The sequence below is a fragment of the Tetranychus urticae genome, chromosome 1 (assembly GCF_039701765.1).
Source record: "Tetranychus urticae isolate SD_2017Ah chromosome 1, NJAU_TeUrti_SD_1.0, whole genome shotgun sequence".
Taxonomy (NCBI): Eukaryota; Metazoa; Arthropoda; class Arachnida; order Trombidiformes; family Tetranychidae; genus Tetranychus; species Tetranychus urticae.
In genome coordinates this window covers 9,081,876-9,096,733 of record NC_142958.1, presented here as the reverse complement: position 1 = coordinate 9,096,733, position 14,858 = coordinate 9,081,876, and the positions used below count along the sequence as shown (strand labels likewise).

Here is a 14,858-nt window from a genome sequence, read left to right as displayed (position 1 = left end):
TCTATATATAATAATAGTTATAATAATAATAAAAAACTGATAATGAAAGATGAAAGGAATTGTGTTTCAATTATTTTGTTTATTCATAGCTCATGAAAGTGTTGATAATCTTGATCATCATTGAATTAAGATTGATCAGTAAGAAAAGATGTAAGGTTGCGAAGGGTTTGATTGAAGATGAAAGACAGGTAAAGATGACAAAGAAAACCAAATTGATTAATTGTTCAGCAATTTTTAGGTGAATTGAAAGGTAAAGATAACAAGAAATGGTTTAGTTTGCTTTGTGTGTTGAGTGTGAACACAAAAAGAGATTAATGTTTACGTTCTTTGGGCACTTAATTAGGGCAGTAAATTGAGCTTCATCAATACTGTTTGTTGACTTTCCCATGGCTTCATGATGTTCATCTTCATGATTCTTTGATTTGCTCATTGAAGCTTCAGTTCCATTGCAAACTAACTTGTTGATTGAGTTGAACGTGGATCTTTCATTATCTGCTTCTACATCTTTATCATTCTTCTTGCTCTCTGTTCCTGGATAAACAATTTAGCTGATTGATTACAGTTGATAGTCTTGATCACTTTCTTTCATTTGATCCGGAACAATTGTACAAGTTGTAAAAGTTTTCTTAAAAACAATCAATAACTGATTAAATCGTTTGAAAATCGCCAAAAAAGCCGATTGTTATAACCAAATAAAATACAATGTTTGACGTTAATGAAGTGGTTCCATCTGAAATATAAATGAAATTCATCAATTGTTTGTAAATTCAGTTTTAAAAAAACGATTCACCTTAAAAGATATTAAAGTCACAAGAATGAGTTAATTTTAAAAAAGGTTCAACCATGAATTACTAATTAATCTTCACCCAAAGCCAATTGCAAATTTAATCAAGGTAAAGAGCAAAAGGCTGAAATGATAATTTGATTGTCACCTGGAATGAGAATGGCTTATGATATTAATATAAATATTAAGAAGAAGAATCTATAGAAATCATGATTCCGGAAGAAAAAGAAAAGCAATTCTGAATCAACATCCAAACAAGTAAACCATAAGATGAATGGTGAGAGAAAAGGTTAATCCTATTTCCACTGAAATCAATGGTAAGAAGTTAATTCTCATTCTTTATACACTTTAATATCATGATAATGTTGAACCTCTTCATGGTTATCAACACAAGCAGAAGATCCTTTGAATGACAATGACAAAGTTACCTGTTACAATTAGCATTTGCTCCTTTTGAACAGTTAAAAATGATCCATCAGCTGAAAGTTCACATTTATATTTACCACTTGTTTCAGGTACAACTCTTGATATGACCAAAGTTGTCCCACCAACAGATTTAGACACCTTTTTTGTCAATGAAAGGAAAAAGAAAATTGTTTTTAATTGAATTATCTTTCAACTTTCATCCAATCAACTTAATGAGTCTATCAAGAGATGAAGACAATTGGCTGGAAGAGCCAAAAATTGAATAAACTCTTGATTTTCCCTGTAAATAATAACTGATAACTTAATAACAATAACAGTGATTATAATTTATCGCTTTGATGCTCCATTGAATCGGATAAATCTGTTGTTTTTTTTGCTGCTTTTCAGTTCAACGAATCAAACATTTTTATCGATATCAACTACAGAACAGTTAATTGAACAGATTGAACAATCAATGATGAGATACACTTTCGAGTCTTATTGCAACTTGATTAATATATTGCAACAATTAATACTTACTTCAAACGGAATCTCTTGCAATGGAAATATTTGAATCTTATTTTTATTATTTGGTTCGTATCTGTAAAATTCAGACTCGTTTTTGTACCATTTCAGGGAATACAAACTATCACCATCTAATTCGTAATTACAAATGAATTCGGTTGAATCACCAGAGGAAAGGATTGTTGGAACATAAAATTTACTTATTCGTAAACAATCAATCCCTGTAAATAGAGAGTAAAATGCATTATTATCAATATTATAATATAAGGAAGGAATGGATTGGGTGAAGAAGAAGAGGAAAAAACAGAAACAAAAGATTACAAGTTTGTTGTTATTTACTTTTATTATTATTTTCCTGATTCTATTTTATCATCAATAATAATCTGAACAATGAATTTCATTTCATTTCATTGTCAAATGAGTTGAATGTAACCACTAATAACAACTCATCTTGGATTAGACTTTTCAAGTTGCCATTGCTTCTGCTTCTTCCTTTCACTTTACTCTTGACTCTTGTTCATTCAGCTTTTCTCAACTCAATTGCATGTTATCATTAGGATTTTCAAGTGACTTTCAATTGTTATCAGTGATGATGATTGTTCATCTACTATTTACCTGATTGAAGAGGAAAGCGAATCAATAAATATGTTCAATGAGACAGAACGAAATTGAACATCAATTTACATTGAACAATAGTAAATAAAGCTTGACAGAAGACATATTAATTTGAAAATATCAATGTCAATGGTTAAAGTTAAAGTTGGAAGAAACCGAAAAGTTCAATATTGAATCAAACTGATTGTAATTTACAATGCAATTTGATGAGATTTCCAGAGAAAAGACAAGAAATTGAAATTTGTAAATCAATTTATCTTTATCAATGCAAGAAAAGAGTGAAATGAAAAAAATGCGATTCTCTATTTTGACGGAAAAAGTTGACCCAAGACAAAGCATTTCCAACCAATTCACTTCATTTCAATATCGATCCGTTTCTTCATTTTCTGTCAATTTACCTTTCAGATATTAACCAAAGGTGGAAATGAGAACAAAAAAAAGCTGTTTCTTCATTTCTTGGTGTAATCACAATCAACTGAACTTTCGCATCATTTCATAATGATTATCATCAAAACGATGAACAGAAGCAATGCTTTTAACCATTCACAATTTACTCATAATCTTTACCCTCAGACTTCAGCTTGGTTGAACATCAATGAAAACACTGAAAGATAAAAAAATGTGGATCCCGTGAAAACTAATCTGAGAATCACAATATTCACTTTTCCCTCTTTTAATGATTAACCCATAAAATTGAATAGGAAAAGGTGGAAATATAAATTTGCTGGTGAACAAAAAAGGTAAACTCGTTTAGCTGGATAATCAAGAATAATCAATTGATTACTGAAATGAAATTTGGTGTCAACAAAATTTATGATTGATAACGTGAAATCACTTAAATTGGCATTTCTTTTTTAAACTCACCAACAATTAATTGTTGCCCTTAACAATATCACAAACAACGGTGTAAATGAGAAGTTAATGTTTCCAACTAACCTCAACTAAAGGCTAATTTCAGTTTCCAAATCAATTAACAACAATTGAATAAAGTCATTAATCCAAAAGTCATAACAATGTTTAAACTTGTCATTGATTTGTCAAAATGAATAATTGCAATCAGTTTAAAATGTATTTCTGTGTTCATTGCAGTCAACATATTTTGTTAATTTGAGCAAACGTTGAATTGACAATTTTCAATTTTTGCATTGCCAATCTAAATTGTGATTAATCATTTTCTAGTAATCATAGGAAAGATTAACAATTAGACTGATTCAAGTGGGAAAACTACTGAGAGTCTATCAAGTAATGTGATGAAAATGATGAAGTGAAACCACAAAAGCTAAAAGGTTTCTCCATCCAAGTTGCTGATGTCAGACTCTATTAGATGATTGTTTCACCAAGATGATGATGGATGAAGCTTTTAAAATAATGTGATGACAACAATTGATGACCAATGATTATGATTGTCTTGAAGTGCATCGTCTGTAGTTAACTTTCAATCAAAATAATATCAATAGTTTTGATTGAAAATTCAGACTAATGTTTAAAGTTTTGCAAGTTTGATACAACATTAAAAATTTGATATTTCAAAGTGAATTATCTCATTTCAGGATTAGTATGAAAGCTCATTAAAATAGCAACACGAAGTAGATTGAGTTGGAGCTCCGCTTATGATAATAGTAAGTGATGAGAGGAATGATGAATGAAGAAAATGTTGCTTAAAAGTTGAGCCAATGAATTGATTGAAAATGAGTTATCATAATCCGTTTCAAGGAAAAATTGATAAGCAGCTCAACATTTTTCATTCTTCTTCTTCCATCTTCCTGAGCTTCAGCTCTTTCAAGGTGGTTGTAAAACAAACACATGAAAAACATGGAACATGAAAAGTGTGAATAAAAAAACAAGTCAAAGGTGGTAAACAAGGAAAAGGCTCAATAATAATGGATGAATATGAAAAGTAAACTTAAATTTTAATAGAAAGCTTAAATTTCTCGTTAAAAAAGATCACAACTAAACTGAATCAAGCATTTCATTAGATTGCCAATGAAAAGTTTTTTATTTCTGAGAGCAAAAATCAAAGCTTCCAATCGAATGGTTAAAGTGTCCAAATTTAGTTACAATTAAAGAAGGAAATTTGGTTAATTTAGTTGATTGCCTTTAATGACACTTTTGTTAACATTGAGCAAGATATTGAGAGTGAATCCAGAGATAAGTGGATTCATCAATCATGATGTGAACATTATGTTTTGACATGAAAATGCGTTTATCTATTTTGTTGTGTTTTTTGCATTGAAAACATGAAAAACTATCTCTACAATAATAATAATGTTAATCAGGCTTAAACTGAGCTTTTTTGATCAGTGATCATATTTGATCTGTGAGTTAACTTTGCTTGATAAAACCATTTCAAAGGGTAACTTTGAAACACAAACAACAATCAATTGTTTCAATTTGGGAATAATGCATTTGACATGAATGTAACAAGCAAAAAGTTGAATATATTGAAAGCCTGGAGCAACCTTTCCTTACCAAATATTATATTCAACTTATCTGATAAATTTGATGAACTCAGTGCATTTTCAAGTTCAATTTGGAAAGTTGATCTTTATTCAAGACAATTTGTTTTACCAAACCATTTAAGATCATTTTTTTCAGATCCACTCTTTTTGCTGTTGTTCAGGTCAAACAGAATTAATATTTTCATCAGTTTTCTTTGAATGTTTGAGGGAAGGCAAAAAATTGGAGCAAACATAGTTTCTCATCTGAATAAACAGGTTAGTTACATTTGTATGTAACTTGAGCCTGAAATGGTCATCAAATGGATAATAATCATTGAAAAGAGTTACTTTCAATGAACTAATTCAGTTTATTGCTCTTCTCTTTTATTCATCTGTTGAACTCTTCAACTTCTTATCATGTTTAATGGTCAAATGTTTATTTAATAATGAATAGCTTTTTTCAATGGAAAAAAGAAAAAGAAACTTTCTCAAAGAAAACTTATTGTCTCGATCAATTCATCTTGTTTTGTTAATAATGCATCTGATTAACATAATAATCGTGTTTCTCTCAACATTTTTCAGCTTGAAGTCTGGATGAGTTGTATGGAAGTTGAACAATAAGAATCTAAATTTAATTGAAGGTTGATATAACTTTGTTTTTTGCAGTTTGACTCGACATTGCATTATCAATTAGATGTTGGAGTTTATCAATCAATTGCAATCCTTTTTTCACTCCCAATTGATACAGAAATAAAAAGTTTACTCCAATAATAGATGGTAAAGGTTGCTATTGAGGTTTGGACAAACAAACCAGATTGGGTTAGTTAAAAGTTACATGAAAATGGAGTCGACTTTGAAACAAGTTTATTCACTTTTACTGTATTAACAGCTATTAGCTTTTCTTTATTCACTAATTGCAATTGATTTGACTCCAATTAAATCTGTACATCAATCAATTGGAAGAGACAGAGAAAAGAAAGAAGAAGAAGAGAAGAAAGTTAAAGGTGAGATTTCATTTCTGATGCTCAGAGATGTTTCCATGATAATAATGAATAGATGAAAGTTTTGTTGTGAAAATGTTGATTGTACAGTTATCTTATTGCAATGAGACTTGGGACTTAACTGACGATCAAACAGCTCAAATCAATTAACAACTTTCATCAACCTAATTGAACAAATGATAATATAAAGATATTCAAACGCAGCTTCAGCATTTACAATTGAATAGTTTTACATCTCAATGATTGAAGCCACTGACATGTCGATCCATCGACTAAATGTTGACATTTTTAAAAGAATCAAGAAATAAGATTAAATTTCGTTCGCAATGTTCTGAATGATTGGATGCAATACAACTTATTGTCGTATAAATATCAATGTTCACCATAATCATCATTATATTATTAATAACATCTTGAAACGTTTTCTTCTTTTCCTTTTTTTTCTCATTTTTTTCTCTACGAAATTATACTCTTCTATTGTAAGTTGTTTCTCATTCTGTCGATAACAATTGAATATTGTTGAATGTTTAATGTTGATTCTTGATTGTTGCTAATGTGCTCCAGTTAAATGAGAGTTGAACATGTGAAGTGAGATTTAACGGTGAGTTGGATTCAGGTGAACATTTGCTTCAACAAATTGGGTGAATCACGCAAAAGGCAGGTTAGAATGTGAATTAAGAATTGAGTTAAGAGACTAAATGATAATAATTTGAGTGAATCTTGTAAATGGCCTATTGATTCGTCAATTGATATTTAAAGGTTAATGTTGAGCACAAAGTTGAGCCCAATGTTGAGCTCTTTGCAAATGATTGCGAAAAAGGATAAAAAATTAAATCTTTGCTCATTTGGATTTTGTCAATGATAACATTTACCATTTGATGTGTCAAATGTAAACGGAAAAAACAGGAAAAATTGAAACCAAGAAAAATATAATTTCATCTCATTTCATTTGCTGAGAAATAAGAATCTGAATCGAAATTGAAATGAGAGGAAAAAAACTGTCTCACGTCTCATTGACATTGAAATTATTTCAATAAACATTGTCAAATGGCTTTAACCTTTTACCTTTGAGATTTTGTTGAACCTCCATGAGGTTCATGAAGATTTTCAAATCTTATTCTTTTTTTTCGAATCATCATTTCGACCGAACATGATACAGTAAAAGAAGAAGAAAAAAAAGTTTCAAATGAAATGCAAGATGAAAACTTGAAACTAATGCAATTATTTGAAAAACCAATCAACAATGAATTCGTTTCATCTTTCCTTCAACATCTATTCTGTTTCTGGTAAAAATGGAAAAATGTTGGAATTCTCATTTGGAAATTGTTCTTTTCCATTTTTCAACTTGTTTCACGATAATCATTCATTGACAGATGAATGTTTTTTGCACAAATGATAATATGAAGAGAAATGAGGTTTGTCACTGGTTTAGATGAAAGTGAAGAAGAGGGAAAAATAAATATTAAGAAATTCATATTAATCTCAATATTCTCATGATCACTGTTCCATATTCATTTCTTTATTTCAACAGATTCTTTTCTCTACTTTTACACTTTCATCACCATAACACATTCCTCATAAATTTTACTTTTCACCATTTCTCTTGAAACATTTTGCACAGAGTGAAAAGTTTCCAAAAACCAGGGAAAGGTTGACAGAAGAAGAGAGCAAAAATTTCAAATTTCAAACTTGATTTATTTTCATTTCATCCCTTTCTTTTGCACCACAAATATTCACCTTTTCAGGGAAACAAGGAAACAAGTTAATAACAATTTATCGTTGAGAAACATTCATCTTAACTAATACAAATTAGCTTTTAATAATGTTAATATTAGAAAACAATTTTTAGATGAAATCTTTTAACGAATAATTGAAACTGATTGTGGAACAGGAAAACATATCAAATTAATCAATGAATTGATTGACAATCTGAGGCACATTAAAAATGAAGTTAACATGCATTAATGAAACCAAAACTCATCAATCACTTTCCATGTTAGATGAACATTAATTAAGGTTGCAACCACAATTGGCTCATTAACAGTGCAAAAAGAGGAATCAGGAGAAGAACAGATTGGGAATGAATTGAAAATTTATCCAAAGCTTACCTTTAAACAAGATTGAATTAACTATTGAAATTATCCAAATAAATAAATGATTCATTAACATTTTGAAACTTTTCATCGACAGTTGAAATTTTACTTTAAGAGAACAAAGTTTTGAGTTTTAACTTGAAGTTTTATTGTAACATAACATCAGATTCAACTGATTAGTTAATGTTTAAGTTATTAACTTTAATGATCATTGGAAAAAGTTGATCATTTAATGATGATTATTGTTGGTGAAAGTTGAATGAGTGAGTAAACAAAGGCAACAAAAAGAGCAACTCAACTCTTAAACTAACTGGGAGTGAAATGACTCGATATATTAGAAGTGAAGAGTCACTCCCAGCTCTCCCAGTCGCTTTGCTCCTCTTTCATCATTCTCATCATTTTCATCGTTTTCCTCTTCTCTCTCTTTTCTGTACAAAAATTGTCTTTCTTTCAACACTGAAAAGTTGAAAATTTTCATCATTTGGATCCAATTGAAATGTCATCTAATTATTTACCATTCACCTGAACTGGTGTAAAATAATCATGTTTACTCTGAACGATTTAAATTTGAAGTTAAAAAAGCTTTACTCGTCCCAAGTGTAATGATGAAAAAACATGATTTCAATATTTTAATTCAGTTTGTTGAACATAAACCTCTTTTTTTTGTGTCAAAATCAAACAAATGCCATAATCATGTTGAATCAATTTTCACTGATAATAATAATCGTGAAAAAAGGTGAAAAAAGGTAAAATGTTTTGTTTCGATAAAACAAAAGGTTCAAAGTTATCAATATTGAGTAAATTGGAACGAGTTTTTTGCCTCTCAATTGTTAGATAAAAAAAGATGAATTCATTTGGAGAGAGAATCGCTTAAAAGTAATGCAAAAACAGTGGATAAATGATGAGCTTAAAGAAGGAGGAAGATGAAAAAGGTAAGATGATGATGGCGAGAGGAAAACTCAATAAGATGAACGATTCTTGTGAACATTTGTTGATCAACTATTATATTCAGCTAAATTTGGAACAAACGAAAAGAATGGAAAAAGAAAAGCTGAAAAGATTCTCCAGAAAAACTAGCATCCATCAAATTCATAGTTTCTTTTTTTTCTCTTCCCTTTTTTTCCTTGTTTTACAATCTTGTTACAGTTTAAATTATGACTTTTCAATTTTGACCTTATGCTTGAGAGGAAAATAAAATAACCAGGTAAATGGTAATAATAGAAGGATATTCAGTGAAAGAGAGAAGTTCCAATGGTAATGGTCAATTCGGTTCAACATGTTTAACCAATTTTACTTTTCTTTTTGCGCTCCAACAAGATCTAATTTTTCAACTCTCCTGTCTTGCCCGTAAGACATTTGAGTTTGACTTGCTTCAAGGTAAACCTTGAATCTATCATCATTCAATTTTTAGCTGAAAAAAAACGTCTCTTCTTCAAGTGAAACTTGGCAGATTCAAAAGTCCACTAAAATGGGTTTTTTTAAAGGAAAGTCAAACCAATGAGATGAGAAGTTGCAAGACGATGATGATGATCATCAGAAGGAGGAGATGAAAAGGAAAGGTTTGAAAGAGCATGAAATAGCATGAAAGAGCATGATACTCTTGAGAACTCAAGAACTGAGTCTGAGGTAAATTTGAAAGCAATTGCTGGAAATGCAATTTATTTGAGACGAGTTACCCTTCAATTGGTTTACAATTGCAACACAATCAACTGACCTTTTTTTTATTCTCATCTTTTTTTAGTTTCCTTATTCTTTTTGCATTGTTGTTTCTCTGTTCATCTTTCAATCTTACATGATGATCATGATGGAGATAATATTTACTCCCAATTACTCTTCCTAATCATCATCAACATCACCATCAACATTGTACTCAACTTTAACTGAATTTGACAGGCAATGAGTTTACACACTGGTAACTGTATTATTGTAATACTCTGGTTAACCATATTTGCTGTCTTGTTGGCTAATCATAACATAGCCACAAGTTAACCAATTTGCTAAACAACAATTGTTCATTTTTCAATCAACTAATGGCAGCAAATAATTTAAACAACTTTCACAATTAACTTTATTTCAAAGTTGATCAACATTTTTCATTCTTGTTTTCAACACTTTAATTGTTGCCTTTGGCAGTGATAAATTGTGAAAATATTTCAAGTCAACAAGAAGAAAGCGAGAAAATTATTAACTTTTTCTGGTCAACAAAGCTTATAATGAATGAAATGGTTTTGCCTTTTGCTGTTGATGGCAAAATAATGTTATTAATAATGTTGCCCTTTAAGAGTAAATATGAGTTAATAAGTCCAATGGTCAGTTTGGGTTGAAATGTATTCAAAATGGTAATAAAAAAAAGAGTGGAAAGAAAGGAAAGAAACATTCCAACAAATTGTATTCTCTAAGGTCTTTAAGATGATGTAGATGAAGATGAGGATGAAAAGGGCAAATAATGGTTAGTTTTTTTTGGGCAAACAAAATTGAGTTCCAAGGTGGAAATGGAAAATCGAGTTTCGATCTTTTTCTCTCTCTCTTTTGCTGGTCAAACTTTTCATTCACATTTTTCTTCTTGATATTGAAGCCTTTTGAAGGTGAAAAGCTGCACGAATCACCTTTTCCATTTTGTCCAAATATCGATATTTGTTGAATGTATTGAATGTTAAAATTGAATGAAAATGAAAATATCGAATGATAAGAAAGCAAATCAATGATAACATCAATTTGACATTGAAAAGTTATAAGTGTGAAATGTTGATTGTAATATTGGTTGTTGAGTCGTTTTTTTCACATTTAACTTCATGACAAGTTAAGAAGAGTGAAAATTGAAATCATTTTGAGAACTTTTATCCTTTTCTTTTTATAATATTATATAATAAAATATCTTTAAAGCTGAAAAGTTGATCACAACAAAACCAATAAATCTGTTTTTCTGCTTTTTGGAATGAAAATAAAGAAGAAGAGAAAAAAAGAGAGAGAAAGTGAAAAGTGAAAAAAAGAAAAAAGAAATTCTCTGTTCATATTAGTCTGATTCTTTTTCTGGTATTATTCAGTATTCCATCTCACAGTATCATGGAAGAAGGAAGGAAACAATGATGAGAACCGGTAATGATAAAGGTACAATGAAGATTAATCAAGAATAGAATCATGACTTGAATGAGTTTTCACCATTTTTGGTGTAAAAAGAAAAAGATGAATCAAAGAGATGGGAAAATGATGTAGATGATACTGATGATAATGAAGATGATCAGGATGATGAGCATGATGAGGATGGAGAGTAAAATGATGATAAAATTATGGAAGCCGCGTTTTTGTTTCACGATTTAATGATATTTGGGAAAAAACAATTCACTAGAGAGATTGAGTTACATTCATTGTTCAATGGAATCAATATTTTTGGTTAACATTAAAGGTTAACAATTTTGGCATTCTGTTGGTTCAAGTTGTTGGCCTTTTGTTTTGTGTTGATTTAACATTACATTTTGTTGGCCATTCAATGGATATTAATAGATGATAATGTAACTCTCGTCCGTTTGCATTCAATTGATTATATTCTGATAATGGTTTAACAATTGAAGTCAACTGATTGTACAAAATTATCTTTGTTAACAAATTGTATCACAAAGTGATATTACAATGTTGACCTTTTCTTTGAACAGTTCCTAAGGCAAGAAGAGCAAAAGGATTCATCCAAAGCCATAAGTCAATGTAAATGAATATGAAAACACTTTTGTCGACTTTTCTCAATCATTAAGTAATCATTAATATTTGACTTACTATCATTATTCATTGTTCCTATCATCATATCAAAATGCTCAGTAATGATTGCCAAGAATCGTTATGTTTACTAATCGTCTGAAGGTTCTCTGAGCGGATTAAATCACGTAAATTCATGATGGAACAGATGCTAAACTCGGTTCGAGAATTCTTCGTTCTCTGTTCTGAAAATCTTGAGTCAATTGTTAACTTTATTTTTTGACGAGTCATTTTGAAATAAATTTAGTCACATTTTGCAGTTCTGTGACACTATACACGGAAATAAGGTATGAGAAATACGGAGGTCAAGATTGAAATAATAAATGAAATAATACAGAAATAAATGTTTAAAATTTTATTTAGATTTGTGAACTTGTTGGAATAAATTAAATAAGAGAAATCGATGAAAGGGCATCTCAGTCTATTAACCGTGAGTTCGCAAATAGAGATTTCTTTCACAAAACATATATCTAAATTGCTCATTTACGTATCTCCTCGTATAAAGATCATCACAAATTGAACGGAAATATTTTAGAACATCGAATTGTCTGAGGATTTCCCTCTTTTCTCTATAATCTCTTATTGGTTGGATAGCAGACGCAATTTTCGCATTCAATTTATCGTTATTGATGATATCCTTCACCTTGTTATAGAAACTTTTAGTATTTTTATATCGACAGAAATCATAAAAGCACTCTCCTTCTGGCACCGAACTTTCACGTACTAGAAAAAAACAAATATGAGTTCTCTTAAACCAATAATGAGCATCATAACCGAGACGAAAACGTCCTTCAGCATCTCTAATTGAATCACAGATCTCCTCCTTATTAGGGTAGTTTGAACTATTGGAGCAATGAAAAAATTGAAAGACAGTCAATATATTGATGAATCTGAAAATGATAGAAATGGTAGCTTACTCATCAGTGTCGTCAATGTTATGATAAAATGGGTCCCCTGGTGATGTATTGGCTCCGTCTACCACATGGTGATACTGCAGAAGAATTTCATAGTTGAATTCACGCGGTACTCCAACTATTGATTCAAGCTATGAATGCCATTGAATGAAATTTGGATGAGTTATTATTTCCTTTCAGCTAAGTTTAAACTTAACTTACCTGGTCGAATAATTGTCTACCTTTGTGTTTATATTTATCATCATTCCAATCAATGACTACTTCATGATATTCACCTAAAAACTCTACTCGGAATGTAACTAATGCAATGGAAGATAAGAGTTAATTATTTTAAATTCAAGATAAAATAGAAATAAAACTTACTTTTATCAGAATTGTCATTCTGTCGCTCCATTTTAACGCAAATAATATCAATATGTTTATGAATCTTGGAATAGGGAACAAGTGGAAGAACAAGTTGTTTCAACGGAAAACAAGAGTAAAACAGACAATTTTTGAAAAGTTTTGGTTCCTAACAAAGAACTAGGTTATTGGGCAAAACAGGTTTCGACTCAAGCAAAGCGCTCTTTTCAAACAAAACTTTAAAAACTAAATTCTGTAAAATTGTGTGCAATAAATCTTTGAATTAATAACTTTGTCTCAACTTTTATCATTTACTTATGTTTAGTTGTTAACAAGTTGTGATCTGAGTCAGAGCGCTCTTTACAAACACAACCGTAAAAAACTAAATTCTTTAAAATTTTTACAATGAAATCTTTGAATTAATGTCACATTTTGAGTGTTGTGACATTATACACGGGGATAAGGTATTAGCAGGTGAGTTCAAGTTTGAAACAATAACTGAATACAATAATATCAAGGAATAAATATCGATAGTTTTGTCTCAACTTTTATCATTTTATTTATTCATTTCTTTAAGTTCATTGAAGAGACTCTTCTTGTTGGTCCAATCAGCCGCGTGTCCTCAAGTAAAGGCATATCTGATCGTCTTGCTGTCGCCAAAATCTTTCACGACACATAGGCAAGAAATATTGTAAGACATTAAATTGTCTAAAAACCTTATCCCGTTCGATAAATATGTGTGGTTGGTCAAGAGACATAACTTTTGCATTCAATTGATCATTATTGATAATATCCTTCACTTTGAAAACAGTTTTACTATTTTTAAATCGACAGAAATAAAAACAGCATTCTCCTTGTGGCACCGAACTTTCAGCTACTAGGTAATAATAAATTGAAGTATTTTTCTCGCGAGTGCCAAAGTAAATGTCATAAGCGAGACGGAAACGTCCTTCAGCATAACTAACTGAATCCAAGATCTGCTCCTTAGTGATAGCAAACCGGCTATGAAAAGGATTGAAAGCAGTCAATAACTTGTGATAATTTGTTTTGATTAAAGAGAGAAATGATAACTTAATATTTGATTGTACCTGAAATCGTAAGTTTCATTGTATCTGATGGTACGATATTGTGTGTTAAAGGGATCCCACCAAGGCTCATACACATTGATTTCGGCAATATATTGTTTTGGTACTCCAGTTATTGATTCAAGCTGTGAATGAATTTGGAGTGAAAGATTAAATGAGTTTTTGATGAGTTATTATTTCATTTCAGTTAAGTTTAAAGTAAGTTACCTGGTCGAATAATTGTTTCCCTTTGCATATATATTTATCATCATTCCAATCAATGACTAAGTCATGATATTCACCTAAAAACTCTACTTTGAATGTTGCTAAAATTGAGAAAAATGCAATGAATGAATTATTTCATTTGGTAAAATGAACTTACTTTTACCAGAATTATCACTCTGTTGCTCCATTTTAAACAAATTATATCAATATGAATATGAATCTTGGAATAGGAAACAGGTGGAAGAACAAGTTGTTTCAACTGAAAACAAGAGTAAAACAGACAATTTTTGAAAAGTTTTGGTTCCTAACAAAGAACTAGGTTATTGGGCAAAACAGGTTTCGACTCAAGCAAAGCGCTCTTTTCAAACAAAACTTTAAAAACTAAATTCTGTAAAATTGTGTGCAATAAATCTTTGAATTAATAACTTTGTCTCAACTTTTATCATTTACTTATGTTTATCGAAGAAACTTAATTTTATTATTTTTACATCTTTTGATGTTCGCATTAACTTTACTTTATTTGAATCTTTTCATCAATCTCCAACTGAACAAGACCAATTTAACCTAGTTTCTTGATTAGTTTCAAATCCAACGACTCTTCATGATGAGATAAATTGAGATTAAATAAAACTCTTCATTCTCTATTCTCAACATCTTTTCAATCATTTCATGATTAAGTGATAAATGGAAAAGTTATCAGCAGAT

At 30.1% G+C, this 14,858-nt stretch overlaps 3 protein-coding genes across 3 annotated transcripts; all 3 read right to left on the bottom strand.

Annotated features, from left to right (window-relative positions):
• Positions 1-59: 59 nt before the first annotated feature.
• LOC107365405 (uncharacterized) lies at positions 60-8,161 on the bottom strand. The gene is made up of 4 exons (XM_025161551.2): positions 7,877-8,161; positions 1,730-1,935; positions 1,213-1,348; positions 60-730 (listed from the first exon to the last, which is right to left on the bottom strand). The coding sequence occupies exons 1-4, from the start codon at positions 7,950-7,952 to the stop codon at positions 648-650; spliced, it is 501 nt and encodes a 166-aa protein (XP_025017319.2). The 5' UTR covers positions 7,953-8,161; the 3' UTR covers positions 60-647.
• Positions 8,162-11,951: 3,790 nt separating this feature from the next.
• On the bottom strand, positions 11,952-13,022 carry LOC107365445 (uncharacterized). Its single transcript, XM_015932937.3, has 4 exons — positions 12,886-13,022; positions 12,724-12,821; positions 12,526-12,653; positions 11,952-12,450 (listed from the first exon to the last, which is right to left on the bottom strand). The coding sequence occupies exons 1-4, from the start codon at positions 12,914-12,916 to the stop codon at positions 12,033-12,035; spliced, it is 675 nt and encodes a 224-aa protein (XP_015788423.1). The 5' UTR covers positions 12,917-13,022; the 3' UTR covers positions 11,952-12,032.
• A 373-nt stretch (positions 13,023-13,395) lies between these two features.
• LOC149094514 (uncharacterized) lies at positions 13,396-14,422 on the bottom strand. The gene is made up of 4 exons (XM_089270311.1): positions 14,311-14,422; positions 14,157-14,254; positions 13,953-14,074; positions 13,396-13,866 (listed from the first exon to the last, which is right to left on the bottom strand). Exons 1-4 carry the CDS (start codon positions 14,339-14,341, stop codon positions 13,473-13,475), a joined length of 645 nt encoding a protein of 214 aa, XP_089126437.1. The 5' UTR covers positions 14,342-14,422; the 3' UTR covers positions 13,396-13,472.
• Between the last annotated feature and the right edge of the window lie 436 nt (positions 14,423-14,858).